The sequence below is a fragment of the Hydra vulgaris genome, chromosome 04 (genome assembly GCF_038396675.1).
Source record: "Hydra vulgaris chromosome 04, alternate assembly HydraT2T_AEP".
NCBI lineage: Eukaryota > Metazoa > Cnidaria > Hydrozoa > Anthoathecata > Hydridae > Hydra > Hydra vulgaris.
The window spans coordinates 16697501-16718062 of NC_088923.1; the positions used below are offsets into that span (position 1 = coordinate 16697501).

Here is a 20562-nt window from a genome sequence, read left to right on the forward strand (position 1 = left end):
AAATACTAGTGATTTTTTATTCCAAATATGAAATTGTGGATTCGTGAATTGCGATATGATTAAATTAAAAAATTTATTTATTATGAAAAATGCTTTAATGTTAAGAGTTCATGACAGAGCTCTAAAAATATTCTTTTGAAAAAAACGCTCTTCGGTGTTCTACTAAAAGAGCCCGCGGCGCACTGTCTCGTAAAAGACCTCTTCGAGGAGCGCTAAGAAAATCAAATAAAGAGCTCTTTGAAGAGCTCATTTTTCTTAGTGGTTCTTAATTTTTCTTAGTTAATTTACTTTATATTACAACAAATTTTATTTAACATTCATTAATATCATACTTGAAGATAAATAAATTTAACCATGGATATGGTTAAATTTTATACAATCGATACGAATCAGGATACCACTTAACTGAGTTATAAAATATTTTATGTTATTCGAAAAATGTTTGCTTGACAAAAACGTGTCGTCGCTTTGCTTTTGATTACGCAGACAAGTTGTTTTTAGGTTTTAGATTTTTTGATACAATTTACAACAAAAGAATTACCCTTAAGACGGATTTCCATTTACAAGAAAGTTTCCGCGGAACAAAACGGAAAAGAAAATTATCCAATCGTGCAACATAAAAATTGCGCATCTTAAACCTTAACCGCGACTGAGTTAAAAACATCTATATGACTGCGCGTAGAATAACGAATTTGGATCATAAACAATTGAAAGGCCATAAAATAAAAACTACTTTTCAAAATATAACAAACAAGACCTTGTTTTTTTTTTTAAAGAATAGACTCTCATATTTAAAAAAAAAATAGTCACGTGATTGAAAATACAACATATTGAATAAACTAAAGTATTTAATTTTTTAATTTAATCTTAAAATATTTCGGGGCGTAGTGATTGCGAGAGGTACGGGGATTTATTAGAGCAGCCGTGGCGCAGTGGTTAGAGTTCTGGCTCAGAACCCAGAGGTCCGGGGTTCGACGCCAGCTCTAGCTCAATAAGCGACATTGGTAAGGAAGGAGGCGTGAACTTCAAGTTAAATGTTCTTCCGCGGTGCTCCGTGATAAGACCGTAAGGACTTCTGGGAGCACCTAAGTAACCTAAAAAAAAAAATAATAAGGCAAATTTTGTCTTCTTTTAGCCCCGGTCATGTAAATTTTATTTATATAAAACGGCATTGTATTCTTTTTTTTAATGACGAAATAAATAAAACAAAAAATAAAAAATATTAACAGATAAATTCATAAACATATAGTTTTTAACATTAAATAAGATAGGCTTTTATAGATATATATAGTCCTAAGGCTCAACACCTACAGCTTGGAAACAGTCACACGTCACACCGTTGTTTAAAATAGGAAGTCGTCTTGATGCCGCCAATTACAGACCAGTGTCTATCACATCAGCTCCATGCAAAGTAATGGAAAAGATTATCAGGGAACAGATAACTAAATATCTTGAAAAAACGTGCTGCATCTCACATAATCAACATGGATTTATGTCCAAAAAAGGATGCACATCTAACTTATTGGAGAGTGTTGACTACATCACGAAAGCGTTAAGTAAAAGAAATTTTGTCGATATTGCATTTTTGGACTTCGCGAAAGCGTTTGATTAAGTTTTTCACCGTAGACTACTTCATAAATTGAAAGCATATGGGATTAATGGCAATGTTCTAAAATGGATTGAGCCATTTTTGATTAGTAGAAAACAGCGAACTGTTTTAGGTGAACACTCAAGCGACTGGACCGATGTTCTAAGCGGAGTTCCTTAAGGGTCTCTACTTGGTCCAACATTATTTATCATTTATGTAAACGACTTAACGGATAAGTTAAAATCAGTTCATAAAATCTATGCTGACGATACTAAACTGTTACAAGAAATAAGACCTGAGTTTCACGATGCTGATCGCCTGATCCTACAAAATGATTTAAACATTGTCACAGAATGGTCAAAGGAATGGCTGATGGAGTTAAATGTTCCAAAATGTAAAGTTATGCACCTTGGTTATGGAAATAGTAATCATAATATGTAATGAATGATAGAAATACATCACTTACTCTTGAGGCAACGGATATTGAGAGGAACCTGGGTATTTTCATATCTAATGATCAAAAATGGAATCAACACTTAAAGGTTGCAACACGTAAAGCAAATATAATACTTGGCCTATTAAAAAAAACATTTAGATCAAGAGATATGAAAGTTTGGAGTAAATTATACACTACGTATGTTAGGCCGAACCTGGAATTCGCTTTTCTGGTATGGTGTTCTTACTTAAAAGGTGACATCAAAGAAATCGAAAAAATTCAGCACAAAGCAACAAAAGTACCTCATGATTTAATAGTTTCCAAAGTAATAAAATTGAGCTGACAACACCTTACGCTGAAAGGTGTCGTCAGCTCAATTTTATTATTTTGGAAACTCGCAGGAGATGTGGCGACTTAATCCAACAGTTTAATCCAGAAAACGGTTTGAGAGTATCAATTGGCATAATCCACCAATTCGCAGATCATCTTCCAACGTCCTAATGCGTGAATTCACATATAACAATGCTCGTCACAATTTTTTTACAAATCGTATTGTCAATGATTGGAATAACTTGCCGTCAGCATGCAAAAAGGTTCCGTCAGTTAACGCATTTAAGAATAGAATTGACAAGTATTTTTTTTCTCCAGCTGCAAACAGTACATCTTTTACTGAAGATGAGCTGCACGTTTATTAATTAATTCGTGCTTTAGCAGCTACAAATATTGGCTTATTAGATACTATTTGTCATAGATGTAAACTTTAATTAAATGAGAGCAATCTTTTTTCCCCTTTCCCAATTTTTTATCAACTTACTTGCTATGAATAACAATTGCTTTTTTTTTTTTTACCTTAAGTTTATATTTTACAAACCATAAATTTTTGTATAATTTGTTGGTTTTGTTTGTTTGGTTTTTAATTATTTGTCATTTTATCTACGAGGACTTCTTTAAATATATATTACTATATAGTGGTGATCAAACAAACAAAAAAATTAAACAAATTTGATAATTTAATCAAAAGATATTTAACTTTTTGTAAAGACGCCAACAAATTGGAAATTCCCTTAAAATAAAATATATACACATTTGGCTTGAGAAAACATTTTATGTATGAGTAAATATACATAAGTATCTTTTTAGGAATAGTCCAAAACAATATGATAAATTCGAAAACACTTATCAGGATGTAACCTGGGTTGTGATAGACAGAAATTACAAACAAAAATAGTTTTCAAGGGATGTTCTTTGGCGGTCAGTTTGCCCTTTGCAAAACAAACACGACATCTTTTGAGGTGCCTATCATTATTGCCTGCCTTGCCTGGTGGCAACATTGAAGGAAATGTCTGCCAGTAAGTCTATCAAAATCCTCTCCAACAACAAGACAAGGGTTGTGAGGGATCTCGGGGGTTAGTGAAAATATCAACTTTATGTTACTGAGCAAAAAATCCAAGTATGAAATGTGCCTGCCAGTACTATGTGTATAAATCTTTTGTGAATTTAAAGCACATTGAAGAATTAGACGAAAAGCTAATTTCTTGTACCATTTATAGGATTTTCGAAGAGCTTGAATTCCATGTAATTGCTGGTCTACCCGGTTAACACCACCCATATGCACATTGTATGACTTGACCATTGATGATTTGAGTATAATGTTACCATCTTTATACGATTTTCCTGTTTCCACCATCACTGGATTGTGATATGTTGACAGCATGTAAACAACTTTTTGTTTGTTACCTGATTTGTCTTTAGTTGCACAATATTTGCAGGCTAACATTTTATTATCTTAGCTGCGAGTTTTGTATAAAAAAGCAGTCCCTTTTGCAAGTTGATCATTTAATATCTTTTTGCTGTAGTGTTTTCGGTTTGCGTGAATAGTTCCACAAATATAAGTCTTCTTGGACAAGAGGAAGCTGGCAAGAGAAGGGCTTGTATAGTAATTATCAGTAAATACTATATGACCTTTACTTAGAAATGGCCCAATCAGCTCTATTGGTATACGTTGGCTTTTTTTACTCATTATCAGCATCAACATGCAACCATTCTAACTGTAATTCTGTTTGATCAGGAACAACACGATCAATGAACTGTTGATGTGATCGACCACCACGAACACGAGGAAACCTAACCATAACTTGGTCTCGGTTAGGTTGTAGATTATAACAAGCACCTCTACAATAGCAACACGATCAAAAGAATGTAAACCACTTACATTTCTACTTCCACCTCTGGTTCTCACACGCTTATGGGGCTGTGAAACATTATAAGAGTTGTTGAGTTTCATAACATCCTTTTTCACCATCAGATACTATACTTATATCACTATATGATTCCTCATAAATTTCTTCTTCAGTTTCAGATTCTATAATCAGGTTATTATTTTCTCTCTCCTCACGTAAAAAAATACCATTGCAGAAATTTTGATTTTTAGGAGTATTTGTGGTGGATGGTGAAGGTAAAACTAAATTTTGAACTGGTAAATCTTCATACAATGGTAATAGTTCTTCATTTACATTATCTAAAATACTTTCAGAATCACTAGTTATCAAGATCAATATTGCTATCTACATCACTATCATCAAACAAAATATCAAGGATCTCATTCATATCAGAATAACTTTTTCGCTTTTTAACCATTTTTCAAAATTAATTTTTGATTCATCTATAAATGCAAATGACAAACGGTTTGAAGTATCAACTTAAGAAACTATTCCTATTTCAGATATATATTTCATATTTTCTCAAACCCCTATAAATGTTCAGAAAAATTTAAAATTATTGATGGACCGCCAGGTGGTTCACACGTCATTTAGAAACAGATTTTATGCACCGTGGTGCGGGTCACGCGTCAGGAAATTTAAAAAAATTCAGGTTAAATTTTTTTGTTACACGATTGTTTTTTCCTTTCCGTTCCGCGGAAAATATCCCGTAAATGGAATTCCTTTTTTTCTGGTGTACGGAACTAATTTGATCGTTAAATATTATTCTAAAAGACTTAATGCCTAAATCGCTAATATCGTCAATGGCTAGAAGAACCATCTAAACTAATCTACTATGGTCTAACTACGGTCCTTTCCAGCACTCGAACCACTGGTCTTTACGATTTTTAAGTCAGGACTCTTATAACTGACTAATTTTTTATTAACACGGACTTGATTCGATCCGTTTAAAAATGAACGGAACCAAAGTAAACAAATGGATATAATACAGAATATAGAAAAATCAATACTTTGCAATCATAACGGTTACTAATTTTACTGACCGATTTAATTAAAATTTTAATAATTTTTAACGAAAATTTAGTAATTTTAAAGACCGATTTAAATAAAATAAAAAAAAAATCAATAAAAAAATTTTTTAAAAAGGTTTTGTCATTTTTAAATTAAAAAACCGTTAACAAAACTAAAAAAAAAAAAATTCTGAACAAAAAATTCTTTTAATTTTCCACATCAATTCTAGGTAGGGTAACTTTTAGGAAGTGTTTCTGAAAATGACCCTAATGGCTGAAATATACTGTGATTTTGGGTGAGATTGTCTGAGATAGGTAAATAACGAGATTGCAAAATTTCAAGACTATTGTTTGCATTGTGAAGTAAATTATTTTGAAATTCCAAAGAATTGTATTCAAAATGTTCTGTTATTGGAAAGGAACATCTATGCTTTTTGCTAGATAAACTGTGTGCATTTTTATAATGAATATCAGAGTAAGAGGTCGAGAATGAGCGTTCCATTACTGGGATTGTTTGATTAAAATTTGAAGTCGCATACGTTTCTGGAGATGCATAGGTAAATCGGGTGCCATCATCAAACCCAGGCAAATAATAAAAACTACTTTCGTGTACATTATTTGGAGTAGCAGTCGGAATATGGGGTTCAAAATTTTGACATAAATTATGCTGTGCTGTAGCAGATTGGCGCATTGTGAAAGTAGTGCGATGATCGGTTGGCGTTGCATGATATTTTGTGCATTGATTACTTAAAATACTATTAACGTCAAATTGTTTATTTCTCTTTGTGAAAGGTTTTTCGCTAATAAGAGAATCTTTATGTATTTCATTAAGTTTTTCGCTTGTAAGATGTTCTCTGCGTGTTTTATTAGATTTTCCGTATGTAAAAAGGTCTTTATAAAATGGATGTGTTCCATTATAACAGTGTTTTTCTGAAAAATTTCGATTGCTATTTATTACATTTTCAGTTAAAATATTTTCCCAAGGTTTTTTAAACGAATCTTTCTGAAACATGTTTTTATTTAAATCCCATTCTCCGACTCTACTACTATCTTTGCTCATCACTAACAACTTATCAGTTGTAACATTGGATTCTTTATATGAATTTTGCAAACAATCATGAAATACAGAAACAGTGTGGTCCATTAGCTTTTTATTTTCTTTTTTATCTTTACTTATAAAGCAGTTGTCAATAGCTAAATTTTGTAACACTACTGGTTGCAAAACAACTTTAGAACTTGAATCAGGTGAAATAGTTGACAACAAACGCGAATCTGTTTTAAAACATTTTTTTACAAAATAATTGTTTGAACTTAAAGAACTTTTTTTTAAGAAATCTAAATTTTCATTTTTAATTTTCATAGTATTCAATAACTCAAATTTGTTTTCTGTATTCGAATTTTCTCCTGTTTTAGATTCGTTCTCAGAATTTTTAAAATCTTCTTTTAAAATTGGTGATGTAGCTTTTATTACCGTATTATCTTCAATTGAAGGCATCGAAATAGGCTGATCGAAGTAAGTGTCTTTTTTTATATTGTCATTATTACATTTATCTTGACCTTCAACGTCGGTATCTTTAGAGATGTTATACAAACTTTTTTTAAAAATGCTAAAAGTAGGAAGTTTTTCCGTTTTATTCTGAAGCAAAGGGACAATTTCATCCTTTCTAATATAATTATAATTGATACCAATGTTGTTAACAATATTATTATATTCAATAGCATTGGTGTTATTGGTGTCTTTATGCCCAATAGCAACATTGTTAACAGTATCGATATCCTCGATCATAGTCTTTTTAATGATATTATTATATTCAACAGTTTCATTTAGTTGAGATTTATGAGAATTTTCATCTGGATTCATAAGACTAGCAATACTAAAGTTATTTGCTTTACTGTTGAGCAAATTTTTTTTCTCATGATCAGATTTCTTAAACTGCCCTACTTCCGTAAAAGGTTTTATATCAGATATATTAATAAATGCTATATTAGGAGACTTATTTTGCGCTGCTGTATCAGCTAGTAATGATAAGTCGTCAAAACTGCGTTCATTTTTCAATAACCTTTCTTTTAAGCGACCATTCATCTTTTCTTGATAATCTTCGTAGCCATGATCTTTTTTGTTAAGCTTCTTATGTTGATAAAACACCATGCTAAGTCGAGTAGGTTCAGAACGCTCTGGATTTCTTAAAGCTGTGGTAGCATGAAGCTCTTTTTTGGCACATTCAACAAGAAATGAGCCATGACCTAGAGCAATCGCAACCCCACCCATTTCTTGAGTTATAACAGTAGGTTTGGAAACATGTTCTTTATATTTCTTAAACGGCGAATTTGAATTATTGTGTTCCATTTTCTTAAAAGTAGATAACTTGTAATCTTCAGAATTAAAATAATCACTGCATTGTCGATAAATAGGAATTTCAGATTCATCTACAAAAATCATTTCTTTCTTTATATTTTGAATAGGCAATGTTTCTCTTTGACTAAGAACATAAGGAACATCTGATTCGCTACAAAAACGAGGATGCTTGAGAAAATCGGAGCAAAGTAAGCTTGCTCCTTCATTTTTAAAAACGCTTTTTTGTTCATTGCCAAGTTTCTTAAGGTTTACTGCAACTGGATTAACATATCTTCCACAAGTATCGTGACGCACTGTAATTTTACTTTTGATCAAATGAGGTGGGTTGTCATAGTTACAAGGGATAACATTTCCTCTGTCATCTAACAACTGGTACAATGGCAACACATGAAGTTGTTCATCAGTTCTTTCATTATAATTGGGCTTTAACAGGGTACAAACCTATTTTTAAAAAATTTAATTATTTATTTTACACTGAATTTTAAAAAATCTATTGTAAAAAAATATAGCAGGTATTATTACTTAATGTAAATTAAACACAAAACTTAATCGATATTAAAGCAAAAACTTTTTATAAATATAAACTAAAATTTATTATAAAACACACTTCTTAACCAGTCTATTGTTTTGCAGGGAATTCTGTACATATATTGACTTTGTGTTTAAACATGCAAATAAAGAATAGATGAATATAAAGAACATTTATTTTTATATTTAGAAAGCAAATAAAAAAATTTCTTTTTTTTTCTCGCCATTCTAAATGAAATTAAAAAAAAAATGACTAGAATAAAGTCAGCACTTTAAAAATGTAAAAGCAAGGAGAACTACAAAATTCACCTAAATCCACAATAGTTAAATATGTTTATGTTCATAACAGATGAGAATGTTTTGAAATCGAAAAAATTGCAGCCTGGTAACAAAAATATCTTGAAAATTTGCAAAAATTTGAGATTGTAAAATATGAGGGAAAAGAGATAAATCTTTCAACAGATTTTAAATTTTAGTGTTTAAAAGTTATGTTAAGTTTCCACCCTACTTAAAAAACTTTCCAAAACTGCTTAAAAAACTTTCCATCCTACTTAAAAAACTTTCCAAACCTGCTTAAAAACTTTCCACCCTACTTAAAAAAGTTTTTACCCTACTCAAAAAAGTTTTAATGATCGTTATTTTATAATTAAAAGTATTCATAATTTATTTTAATATTTTCTGTTTATTATTTTAATATCCTAAGATTATTACAAAAATATTCAGTGATTAATTTTAGAAAAAATATTTATTACAATATTTATAGACAGAATATTTATAAAATATTTACAGACGGAATGTTTAGTGAATATTTTCATTTAATATCTAGTAGTTGTAAAATAAAGTTTTAAAAAAAATATTGTAAGATAAAATTTAAACCTATTGATGAATTTAAAGTTAATATAAATACCATTCAGGGTAGAAGGTGCAAACTTTTGGCGGTATTTTTGGGAAACAAAATCAAAAACCACTAGGATTTTTTTGCAAAACATTGAATATCATATTTGACATAAACTTGAACATATAAAGCGTAATATCTGAAACACTAAATAATGAAGTCTAAGCCAACTATACAAGAAAAACATATTAGCATGCAACATTAAAAAAGAAGGGAAAAAAGTTAAATAATATCAAAAGTTGTAAACATAAAATATTATTTGGGTGTTTATGAGTTGCACATTAATGAATTCAAACAAAAAATAAATATACAGGTCCAACCTGAATTCATTGATACTACACCTCACTGAATTCATTGATACTATATCTCACTGAATTCATTGATACTACACCTCACTGAATTCGTTGATACTACATCTCACTGAATTTGTTGATACTACATCTCACTGAATTCATTGATACTACATCTCACTGAATTCATTGATACTACATCTCACAGAATTCATTGATACTACTTCTCACTGAATTCATTGATACTACACCTCACTGAATTCATTGATACTACATCTCACTGAATTCGTTGATACCTGAATACTACATCTCACTGAACTCATTGATACTACATCTCACTGAACTTATTGATACTACAACTCACTGAATTCGTTGATACTAGATTAAGATGTGTCACTTTGCCTTTTTTTTTTTTTTTTGAAATTGTAAAAAAAAAAGTTTTTTATTTGTGGAAAACAGTATTTAAAACTTGGAAAAAAAATAATTTTAGCTTGGTAATTTTGTCTTTGAAAAATTAATTGCCCTACTAAAAAAAATACTAACAAAAATTTTTAATCAATTTGGTCAATCTGGGTATCAAATGAAGCATAATTAAATAAGAATTTAAAAAATATTTTTTTTTTAAAGTTTTTCTTTTTTTAAGTTTTATAAAAGGAAAACTACCAAGAGCATTTTATAAGAAGATGGGTTTACTGAAAAAAACTCTAAAATCTTGATTTAAAAAAACAAACAAATATTATTTAAAAAATCCTTTTTTAATTATGTCTCTTGATACCCAGCTCAACCTAATTAGAAAAAAGAAACTTTTAGTAATAATAGTGGGAAGTTAACTTTTTACAATTTAAAAAAAAAAAGGAAAAATCGACACATCCTACTTACACGTTTTTTTTGTTTGAGAGTATTCTTACCAAAGTCTACAGAGTAATATTTTTAAATTTAATTTATCATTAGGATTACAATTATTATTTGTAAATATAAAACTTTGTGTTAGTTAAATAACAAAATAAATAAATAATTACCACATAAACAAAAAAAACTAAAAAAAAAAAAAAAAAGAAGTCTAAATAAGTTTTTAATTTAAAAAAAATATATACCGTTTAATCAATTTTATCTTATCTATTTAGAAAACAGTGACAACAGCTTAGTTAAAATCCAATGTTAGCCAGCCCTTGTAATTTCCCTAGGTTCCACTCAAACCAGTTTATAAAAGGGCTAAGCTCGTGTTCTGTGAAAAAAGGAAGAAAAATATGTACATAAACTTATTAGAACATACGTTTTTCAAAATACTATTTTTGACAATTAAAATTTGTTAATAACTTATTGTAATGAAAAAAACAAAAAAACAACCCTCACTCAATACTTCAATGAAAATAAGAAAGAAGAGGTTTTTAAGTAATGTTTAATATTTCTTTAAGAACATAAAAAAAAGTATTTACAAGCATGCTATTCTTAACTAGTTTATTTTGATATCTTTTTTTGCCAATCAAGAAGTAAAAAAGCTCTTTAACACTTTAAAGTTTCAAGCTACATTTAGCTAGAATTTATTAGCTTAAAATTTGCATTCTTGAAACTAGGTATTAATGTGTGTATATATATTTACATATATATACAGGGCCCTCTCAAGGGGGAGCATTATGGGGGTGTCTAACCACCGCGAGTAAATCAATTCAGCAAACTCGGACACTTGAGTCAGCAAAATTGGAGTTGTAGTTAGCACTCAGCAAATATTAGCAAAGAAGGACTTTTTTTTTCTTCTTTAAACATCTTAATCAGCAAAAAAAATTTTCTAGACCTCACTTGTCAAAAAACGGATACGCCATCCCTCTTTAAGATTTCTTCAGGACACCATATATATATATATATATATATATATATATATATATATATATATATATATATATATATATATATATATATATATATATATATATATATATATATATATATATATATATGCACTTGGAGTCCCATTGTAAATCTATTTTTATTTTTATTTTCACTTTTGGGTTATGGAGTTTTTAAAAAATATAAAAAACTCTTTACATATATGTGGTGGCTATAACCTGACAAAAAATCAGCTCTTTAACCTTTGTGGTTTGTGTACAGGGACCTAAAGTATAGGGTATGGCACTACAAGCCTCTTTAAAAAGAGGCAACGGATGCTTTACGTGTTTATTCTAACCTTATTTTTCGACTATGGAAATTTAATAGAATGAAGCCTTGGCATGTATCTTTCAGGCAAAAAAATAGAGGCAAGATATCTTTTATCTGTGCAAAGATATAGCTCTTAAAGTAGGAATCTCGCTTTAAAAAAAACAGCCAAAATATAGCAGCTTTTTGTGGTTTTTATGCTTTTTAAAGATTAAAAGTTACATCAAATAACTAATTTAGTAACAATATCATGTGACTAGTGGAAATGGGATTCTATGGTTGTTAGACTTCACATTTGTGTGTATTTTGTCTGCAAAAAGAGTGCTTTTTTTTTGTCCAAGTTTGTATAAAATATGGGGCAGAAAACACATAGTTAGAGGCATTTTTTTGAATTGTTCTGAATTTAAAACATATAAAAACCTTTTTATATTTTATTTGTTAAACCCGCAGGTTTGCTTTATTGTTTTTGTTTAAAATGATTGACCAAATATTGGATATAATAAAAACTTTTTTTCATATTGTAAAAATTACTTTAGAATTGTAAATTCAAAATTAATTGGTAATTTATAAAATAATATCAAAATTAATGTTAGAATCAAGTTTTTTTTATATAAATTAAATATGTATAACCTTGATGTGCTTTTTTTTCTTGTATTGAAGTATCTCATAAAATCTTTTATTGCTTTGACCAAGTTTTTTTTACTATTTAAAAATGTGAAAACAAATGTTTCTTATTTTGCCGGAAAAACCACAACATCAAAGTAATTACATTTAAGCAATCAACAGCCTAAACAACTAGAAAGATTTTTTACCAACACAAGCTTGTACTGAAGTTATTTTTCAAAGATCAGTTTTTTAACCACTGAAATGCCATATAAAAGAAAAACTCATCAAGATTGTCAGCAATCTGTATGCTTCTTTTGTTTTTCAAAAATTGACAGGCATATTAAAGAGTACTAGGTATTTTTTCTGGAAATCCCATTGATTTTAAGGATGATATAGTTCTATTGGACATATGCAATTCCTGCAGAGCAATGGTACAAAAGCATGGCAAAGAAGATAGAAACTTGCCTCTTCCCAAACTACATGACTTTAACAAAGTGATTATTAGACCACAGACCAGAGGATTCTAGTAATTGCTTAACATGCCAGGTTGGCCAACTAAAAGGACATTCTACAAACCTCACTTTTTCAACCGATCAAGATTGGTAAAAACCATCAAGTAGCATTGATAAACTATGCTCAAACTGTCTCAGTGTAGTCAAAAGAGGAATAACACATGATTGTTCACAAGCCACCAAGTTTGAAAACTTAAAGAAAATTATAGCAACTGATTCCAGAACTGCTGAAAAAATTGTGTCCTCAGTAATAACTCAAAAGGTGTCCTCAGTAATAACTCAAAAGGTATCCTCTCCACATGGCACAATTAGGTTGAGCAGAGAAAGTGGTAAAGCTTTAACTATTACTCCAGGTGCCTCCAGAGCTCAGTGCACATCAAGAACTTCTCTAACTACTTTGGACATGGTTCAAGTTCAAATAAATATTAGTCTTTCAAATAAAAAAATGTAAGAACTGGCTGTAACATTAAACAAGACTACAAATTCAAAAATTGTTGAAACAAAATTTAGGAAAAATTTTACAATGGCTGGTTTAATTTTATTTAATAAATTACACAATTTCCATATTTGGTTGAAATTTTTAGATTTAATACCTGGTTAGCCTTTGTTTAATTAACAAACTTGATATATCTGACAAAGAGAATATAGTAAGATTTTAAATCTTTACTATGTTTTATTTACATAAAAGATTTCACTTTGACAGAAATTTCATCAGATTCCACCTTGAAGAATATCTTGACAGGCAGAGACAAGAATATCTTGATGGAGTAGAGTTTCCCATTAGATGTTTCATAAAGACAAACATCAGATGCTGTTCAAAAAAACATAGATAAAATACTGAAAAGGTGAAAAATTCATTCAAGTCATTGTTGTCGGAAACAATTAAATTAAATTTTAAGGGGATTTGAGACTATATTTACATTAAACAAATAAAATACCTTTTTAACATATTACTCTATTAAAAAAATCATTTTTCTGAATTTTTAATTGAATATTTAGACATGGTTGTTTGAAGTGAAATGATTTTTTCCATTTCAAATATGCTTTTGTCAAACATTAGAATATTTCCAACTTTTTAAATATCAAGATAAAAAATTAAGAATGTTACATCTGCAAAAAAAAATTCCCATAGAAATAAGATTGCGTGGGAAAAAAAAGATATAATTACATTAAAAAAATGACAAACCATTGTGGTGCCATTGTTCAGATCATGAATATCTCGATGACTATGTGCACAGAAATCCAGACAACATGTCACACCTGAAAATGGTCGACCTTTATTTAATCCAATGCGGCATTTGTCTGCTATTTCTTCAAAATGAGTCTAAAAGACATTCAAAAAATGATATAAATGATTGGTAATTCAAATCAACAGGGGCTATTACATATTATAATTCTTATAAATTATATATATATTAATTAATATATAACTTATAAATATAATATTTATATAAATATAAATTTATATAAATTTTTTATATAAATATAATATTTTTATATAAATATATAAATTTTATATAAATAAAAAATTTATTTTTATATAAATATAATATTTATATAAAGATATAAATTAATACTTTTTTTATAACTGTTTTTATAACTAATTTTTTTTAACTGTTATATTTATTATAGAATGTATATAAACTAAACCTAAAGTTTGAGTTTCCAACTTCTTGTAGTTCTGAGGATATTCAGGTTTTAATTTCAACATTTTTTAAAAAATGTATTTTTTTTTCATTAAATAACAAAATTTAATGATGGAAACGAGGTGTTAGGTTAACAATTGGTACAAAAATAGTCTACACATTGGCGGATTTAAATATCTATTCAAATTTGTTATGAGCGCAATAACTACACGTAAACTAAAAAATAAAGGCATATATTTTGGGGTATTTTGATGGTCAAAATGACCTCATCTCAACAATTTTTCTCCCTGCCCTTTCAACAACTTAAAACATTGGTATCAAATATCACTTTGATAACAAAAGATAATATTCCATTTTTCATCTATTCCTAATACAGCCTGTTATGCAAAGCTTTTTTTAAATGCTGAGGCATAAAATTTCATTTTGAGACTGGGTTATTAGCCAGACTAATGGCTTAAGACCTCATCCCATTCTTGCATAACCAACTGCCTATAAGCTTGGCCCTGAAACAGGGTGCTCCATTGTGTTGAAATTAGAAAAAATAACATACAAACTTCTAAGTAACTTCACTATAGAAATAATTTCTTGAAAGCTCGATTATTTTGTTCAATATCTTATTGCAAACTGAATTTATAAATATCTATAAAACCATTTATTGTAGATGGCGGATTAATGGTACATGATTTAATGGCACCCAACACATATCTTCTAGTGTGGGCCAAGAAAAATTGGACTTAGACCAAGTTGCATAAATCAAATTTTCTAATATTCTTCTCCCTCACCTTTTATGGTTATAATTTCAATCCATCAAAAGTTCAATCATACAAGCTACATAATTTATGATAACCAGCTCATTTAGTATTTGCACAAGGTCAAATGTCTTAACACTAGTTGACAGATCTTTTTAAAAAGAGATGTATATTTATTAATTATTATGAAATTTTGACAGCATCTTGTTCATGGCAAGGTTCTTCCCACAGCTAATTTTGGTTGTAAAGATGATCGACCTTCATTTATTAGTATTAAATAATAATAATGATAATAATAATAATAATAAAAATATATATATATTATAGCAATTTAATATTTAATTTATATATATATTTAATAATATTTAATAAACCATTTTAAATTAAATGTTTTTTTATATTATTTTCATAAAATTCAAACATATTATATACATCTGAAATCTTTCCTATTAAAGCTGGCTAGTGCAATTTTTGCCAACTCTACATAGTTTGTAAAAAAAAAATTTAGCATCAATGTTAAAATCTTCTTTGTAATGGCAAAGATTATTAAAGTTTTTAAACTGTTTGTATTGTGGTGCACATCTATCGGTGAAGTATTTAATATGACTAATTTGTAGGACGTTTGCCTTAGTGTAATAAGTAAAGAGCTGTTGTTTTTTATACACTTATTATACATAATGCTCAGCATTAACAGAAGCTTTTTTTTTTAGCTGATGATAAATATAAAGTTTTATTTTTTTTTAAGCTTTTGTATTCTTTCTTGTAAGGTAAATAGATACATCAACAAATTCTGCAGACTTTATGAGTGCTCATGGTTCTGGATCTGTATTTTTGAAGAGTAACTTGAATAAATTTGAGTTTTATTTTATTTTATTTAAAGTGAGTATAGATTCCCGATATCTTTTTTTCAATTGAAAAGTGTATTACTCTTAAAATTTTTAATTAGTGTTTAAAAGATGGTGTTAATGTAGTCAAAGAATCAACATCATAGGTCTTAGTTATTTTGGTTGTTGCAGCTTCAGTAATTTGACTAAATTTTCTTTTGACAGCTGGTAAACAATGGTGTTTTGGCACTGATTTAAGGATCCTCAAAACACACTTTCTTACAAAATGTTCCATAATTAGTTCAATTATGTTACATAATAGTTCAATTATGTTACATTTGGACTGTTTCCTGGCCACAAATTTTTTAGAATCATCATTGGAAAACTATTTGCACAAAAACTTTTGTTGATGGTTATTCGTAGTAGCTTTAACATATTTGGGTAAAATATGATTCAAATAATAATCAATCTTAACCGCCTGCTTCTATGGCACAACAGCCAATTCAGTCATACCTTGACATTCCTCAACATACCATAATTTTGGTTCCAAACTTGGGACAAACAGCTGAAATGATTTTCGATTTGTCACCAGTCCATATTCACGTGTTCTGACGGTTCGGAACAGAAAATAAGTAAACTGAGCTTTTCATCTGTCCACAGAATGTGGCTTCACTCTGGTCAACCAACATGGTCATCTCGGAGGTAGCCATTTTGTTCTAACCAGTCACAAAATTTTACAATTTAAAATTTGGTTTACAATAAGCCACTTTATCCCATGGTTGATGTTAAATAAAACATAGTACTGTTGAGCAAAAAACTGTTTGTTGGGTGTGATGCAGCGGTGCCAAAAAGTTGAACTTGAAAAGCTCAACTTTTTGGCATAACTTCTTGTTAACGAACCTCACTTGTCTTACATTTCAATGGTTATTATTTTCTTTGATGCTGGTGACAAAACAGTTAAAAGATCACAACATTTCTTTTCATGAAAATTGCTATTAACAGGTTTTTTCCAGTACCACTGAAACCTTTTTACAGCAACCAATTACCACTGCTGCTATTTTAGACTTTGATTTGCATAATTCAGTAAATTCAGCGATCTGTTTATTAAGTGATATAGTCAAATTTGATTTACATGTTACTTTACCCATCCAAAAAATAAGAAAGCAGTTATTTAAAATGTGAAAAATAGCAAAATACACATAATCCTAAAATGTATCATACTTTTGGGCCAACATGAGATAAAAACAATGTCAAAGTGACTAATATTTTACATAAATTAATCTGTTTTAATTTGTGTTATACAGATGTTATTAACCATTCCTGTGCATAAAACCTACCAATGCATAACTTTAGTACTTCTCTGGGTAAACTTTTAAAAAGGAACATCTTTTAAAAATTGAAATTTGTAACTTTTACAAACCATTGGTCATGTCTGAAAATTTTAACACTGCTAAATAGGTGAACAAGGGCAAGGTTAGTTGGCAAAGACACACTAATACAACCAACTTTTGCCTAAGAGTTTTACAAAAAAGATCAAAGCCAGCCATGAAGTGTGGACAAAACCGTGTATATTGTATTTTTGAAAAAGCATTTATCTGTCATATCATTTCTTTTAATATTACTATTTTAATTATTTTTAGTCTAGTGGAAAATAATATAAAAATTGAGTTTAATGTTCAATTTGTATTTCCATGTTTATTAAACAGAATAGTTCTGAAAAAAAAGACTCAATAAGATTAAAATTAAAAGACTATTTAATAAACTCATTCCCTTATTAACATATTGTGATTTAACAACAAAAATCATGTTGCAAAAAATGCTGAATCAGTGTAAATTAGAAAATTAAAACCTAAATATCATCACAGCCATAAGAAGTTGGATACTCAAACTATTATACTAATTTTCATAAGCCCTATAAAATATATAAAAATTAGCAACATCCAAAGATGGTGACATATTTTTGTTTTTAGCTGATACAACATGGAATGACCTAAATTCAATTTAAATTTCTAGTTTCTTTTTATAAATTTGTTATACTATAGACAGAGATAAACTTAAAATCTCTGATTTTTTAATTTACCATATTTTCATAACATTTTGGAGCCCATATTTTTAATAAAGGAGAAACTTGAGTTGTCATTTCTTGCAAAACTTTTTCAATTTCTTCTTCCTAGAGGTAAAATTTATACAATTATTATTATTAAATTATTTAAACACGAAAATTAAAATTTTGAAATAGTAAAAAAATGTTTATGTTTTTACCTTTACAGGGTCCTGCATTTTAAACTTTCTAGCATTGGTACTTTTAGTAAACTTGCATCCATCAAAAAACATACTCCATGAACAACCAAATGAAAATGAAGCTCCTTGTGATTCTTCAACTTCACCTTGACACAAACACGTTTTACTAAGAAACAAACATTAGTACACTTTTGACACAAATAGGTTTTACTGAGAAACAAACATTAATTAGTACATTTATGATTGTATCCTTTCTTTTTAACTTTGAGTTTCCTTGTTTTAGAAAAAAGAATTATCTGCTAGACTTCCCAGAAAGTTAGCCAGTCTAATGGCACTGCCTATGCCACAGAATTCCACCTAATGGCACTAACTATGCCACCAGAATGGTTTCAAATTCTTAATAGGAAAAAAAAAAATATTTTTGTGAATAATGAAATTTAACAACTCAAGTTAAACAATATTTTTATATTGTTTATGTTGAGTTGCAATAAATGTTTTTATATAAATTTTTAAATCATATATTCTTATTCAAGATGTTTTTGACAGCTATTTAGGGGTTGTCTGTTATGTCAACAAAATAAGGGGAGGGGATCACAAAATTTAGGACAATTGTTGAAAAGTGGAGGGGAAATTTAAAAAAAGTTGATGCCAACAATGTTTACTTTTTTTTATAAACTTAATTACTGAAAAAAAAAGGGAAAAAAGGGACTTTTTCCATTTTCCATTTATTTGGGATGAAAAAAGGAGGAGGGGGTTATCAAATGTAGATGTAAATTTTATAGGAGGGGTTTTGGAAAGTTTGACAAAGGGAAGGGAGGGGGAGGTAAAATTCACCAAAAAATTGTTGCCATAAAAATAATCCAAATTTAATTTTGATTTTAATTTAGCAATTAAACTTGTTTTTTTTGCTCCAATCCAATATATGAACAGATTTTATATTTATAAAATGTATAAAAGGGGCGATCCATAAAGTACATACACAGTAAAACCACTGATTTAGAACCCCCCTGGTACGAACCTGTATACTTTTGAAGACCCCCCCCCCCCCCTTCCCTCTGTGTACGTATGCTTTTTTTTTCTTAAAATAAAGCCCTCTCTTCCCTAACGCATAAATATTTCAAAACATTAAAAAAAATATATATTTCGTTTATTTGACATTTCTCTGTACTTAATTAAAACTTCAAATTTTACTTAATATACTTATATAAATTTTAAAATGTTACAACATATTTTAACATTTTAAGAGAAATGATAAAAACCAGTTTGCGTTCAGTAGTTTAGGAGAGATAGTCAAACTGCGTACGCACTCACCGTCTTTAACACCCCTTACCCCCTTGTACGCTTTTGGGAACCCCCCCTTCCTCTATACCTGCGTACGTACTTTATAGATGACCCCAAACTCAATTATTTCTATTAAAACTTTTTTATTTCCACCGTAGTTTACAGTCCACAATTTAAAAAATTTATTTAAAAGAATTTTATGTATCTGAAAAACTTTTTTTTTCTCCTACTTCTGTCTTAAATTGTTCAAATTATTTGACTTACAAAGTGTGGACCCAAGTCAAGCCTTAGTAAACAAAGAGGGAGAAGAGGTAGGACCACAGTTGAAAATAGGCCAGTGGGTAGACTGCCCCAAACAATGAATTTTCGTTGAGCCAATTAAGAAAGGTCAAAATTCAATGACTTTTTTTTTTATAGAAATTGAGATTTATTATTCTCAAGGAGTTATAATTTTTTGACTTTTGCTTTAACTTAATTAATTTAGTTTTTTTTCAGCATCGAGATTTCTTATTCATTTGTATATGTTGAGAAGTTTTTTTGTAAATATCTCTATTGCCATTTTTTTAAAAATATCTCCATTGTGATTTTTTTTTTTAATTATTATTGTTTTATCATATCAAAATTAAATTATCATGGTCAAATAGCCACAAAATACTATATGCCTGGTCAGGAATATTGGATGATGCCATTCCTGCTGAGGCCTATATATATACATATATATATATATATATATATATATATATATATATATATATATATATATATATATATTAGGGTGTCCCAGCTGCCCGTACGGGTTAATTGGCATCAGCATTGGCTTAATCTGCCACTTTTTACTCAATTGGAATCGGTATAGGCATCAAATTTTATTTTTTAATTTACCAATTTTCCAACTGATGTCATTTTAATATTTTTATCCTATAATAATAATAAATAAATAAACTAAACTTTATGCATTATTTAGAATATATAAATATATATATATATATATATATATATATATATATATATATATATATATATATATATATATATATATATATATATATATATATATATAGAAGATAGATATAGATAGATAGATATAGATAGATAGATAGATATATATATATATATATATATATATATATATATATATATATATATATATATATATATATATATGTATATATATATAAATTTTCATACTGAACAAAAAAATTTTAATGGTCAGGTATTAAAATCATTACT

At 28.7% G+C, this 20562-nt stretch overlaps 1 protein-coding gene across 11 annotated transcripts in view; it reads right to left on the reverse strand.

The window, feature by feature from the left end:
- Positions 1–5253: 5253 nt before the first annotated feature.
- LOC100213294 (uncharacterized) overlaps positions 5254–20562 on the reverse strand; it is a 50578-nt gene continuing 35269 nt past the window's right edge. For 7 of the 11 annotated variants that reach the window (XM_065795613.1, XM_065795615.1, XM_065795614.1 and 4 more), the window contains 4 exons: positions 18073–18217; positions 17891–17980; positions 13778–13915; positions 5254–8050 (listed from right to left, as the gene is read on the reverse strand). In XM_065795613.1, the coding sequence (XP_065651685.1) occupies positions 5480–8050; positions 13778–13915; positions 17891–17980; positions 18073–18217 (2944 nt within the window). In that variant the 3' untranslated portion in view covers positions 5254–5479. Of the gene's footprint in view, positions 8051–13759; positions 13916–17890; positions 17981–18072; positions 18218–20562 lie in introns of all 11 variants that reach the window. The other 4 variants (XM_065795610.1, XM_065795608.1, XM_065795605.1 and 1 more) reach the window with 2 other exon arrangements.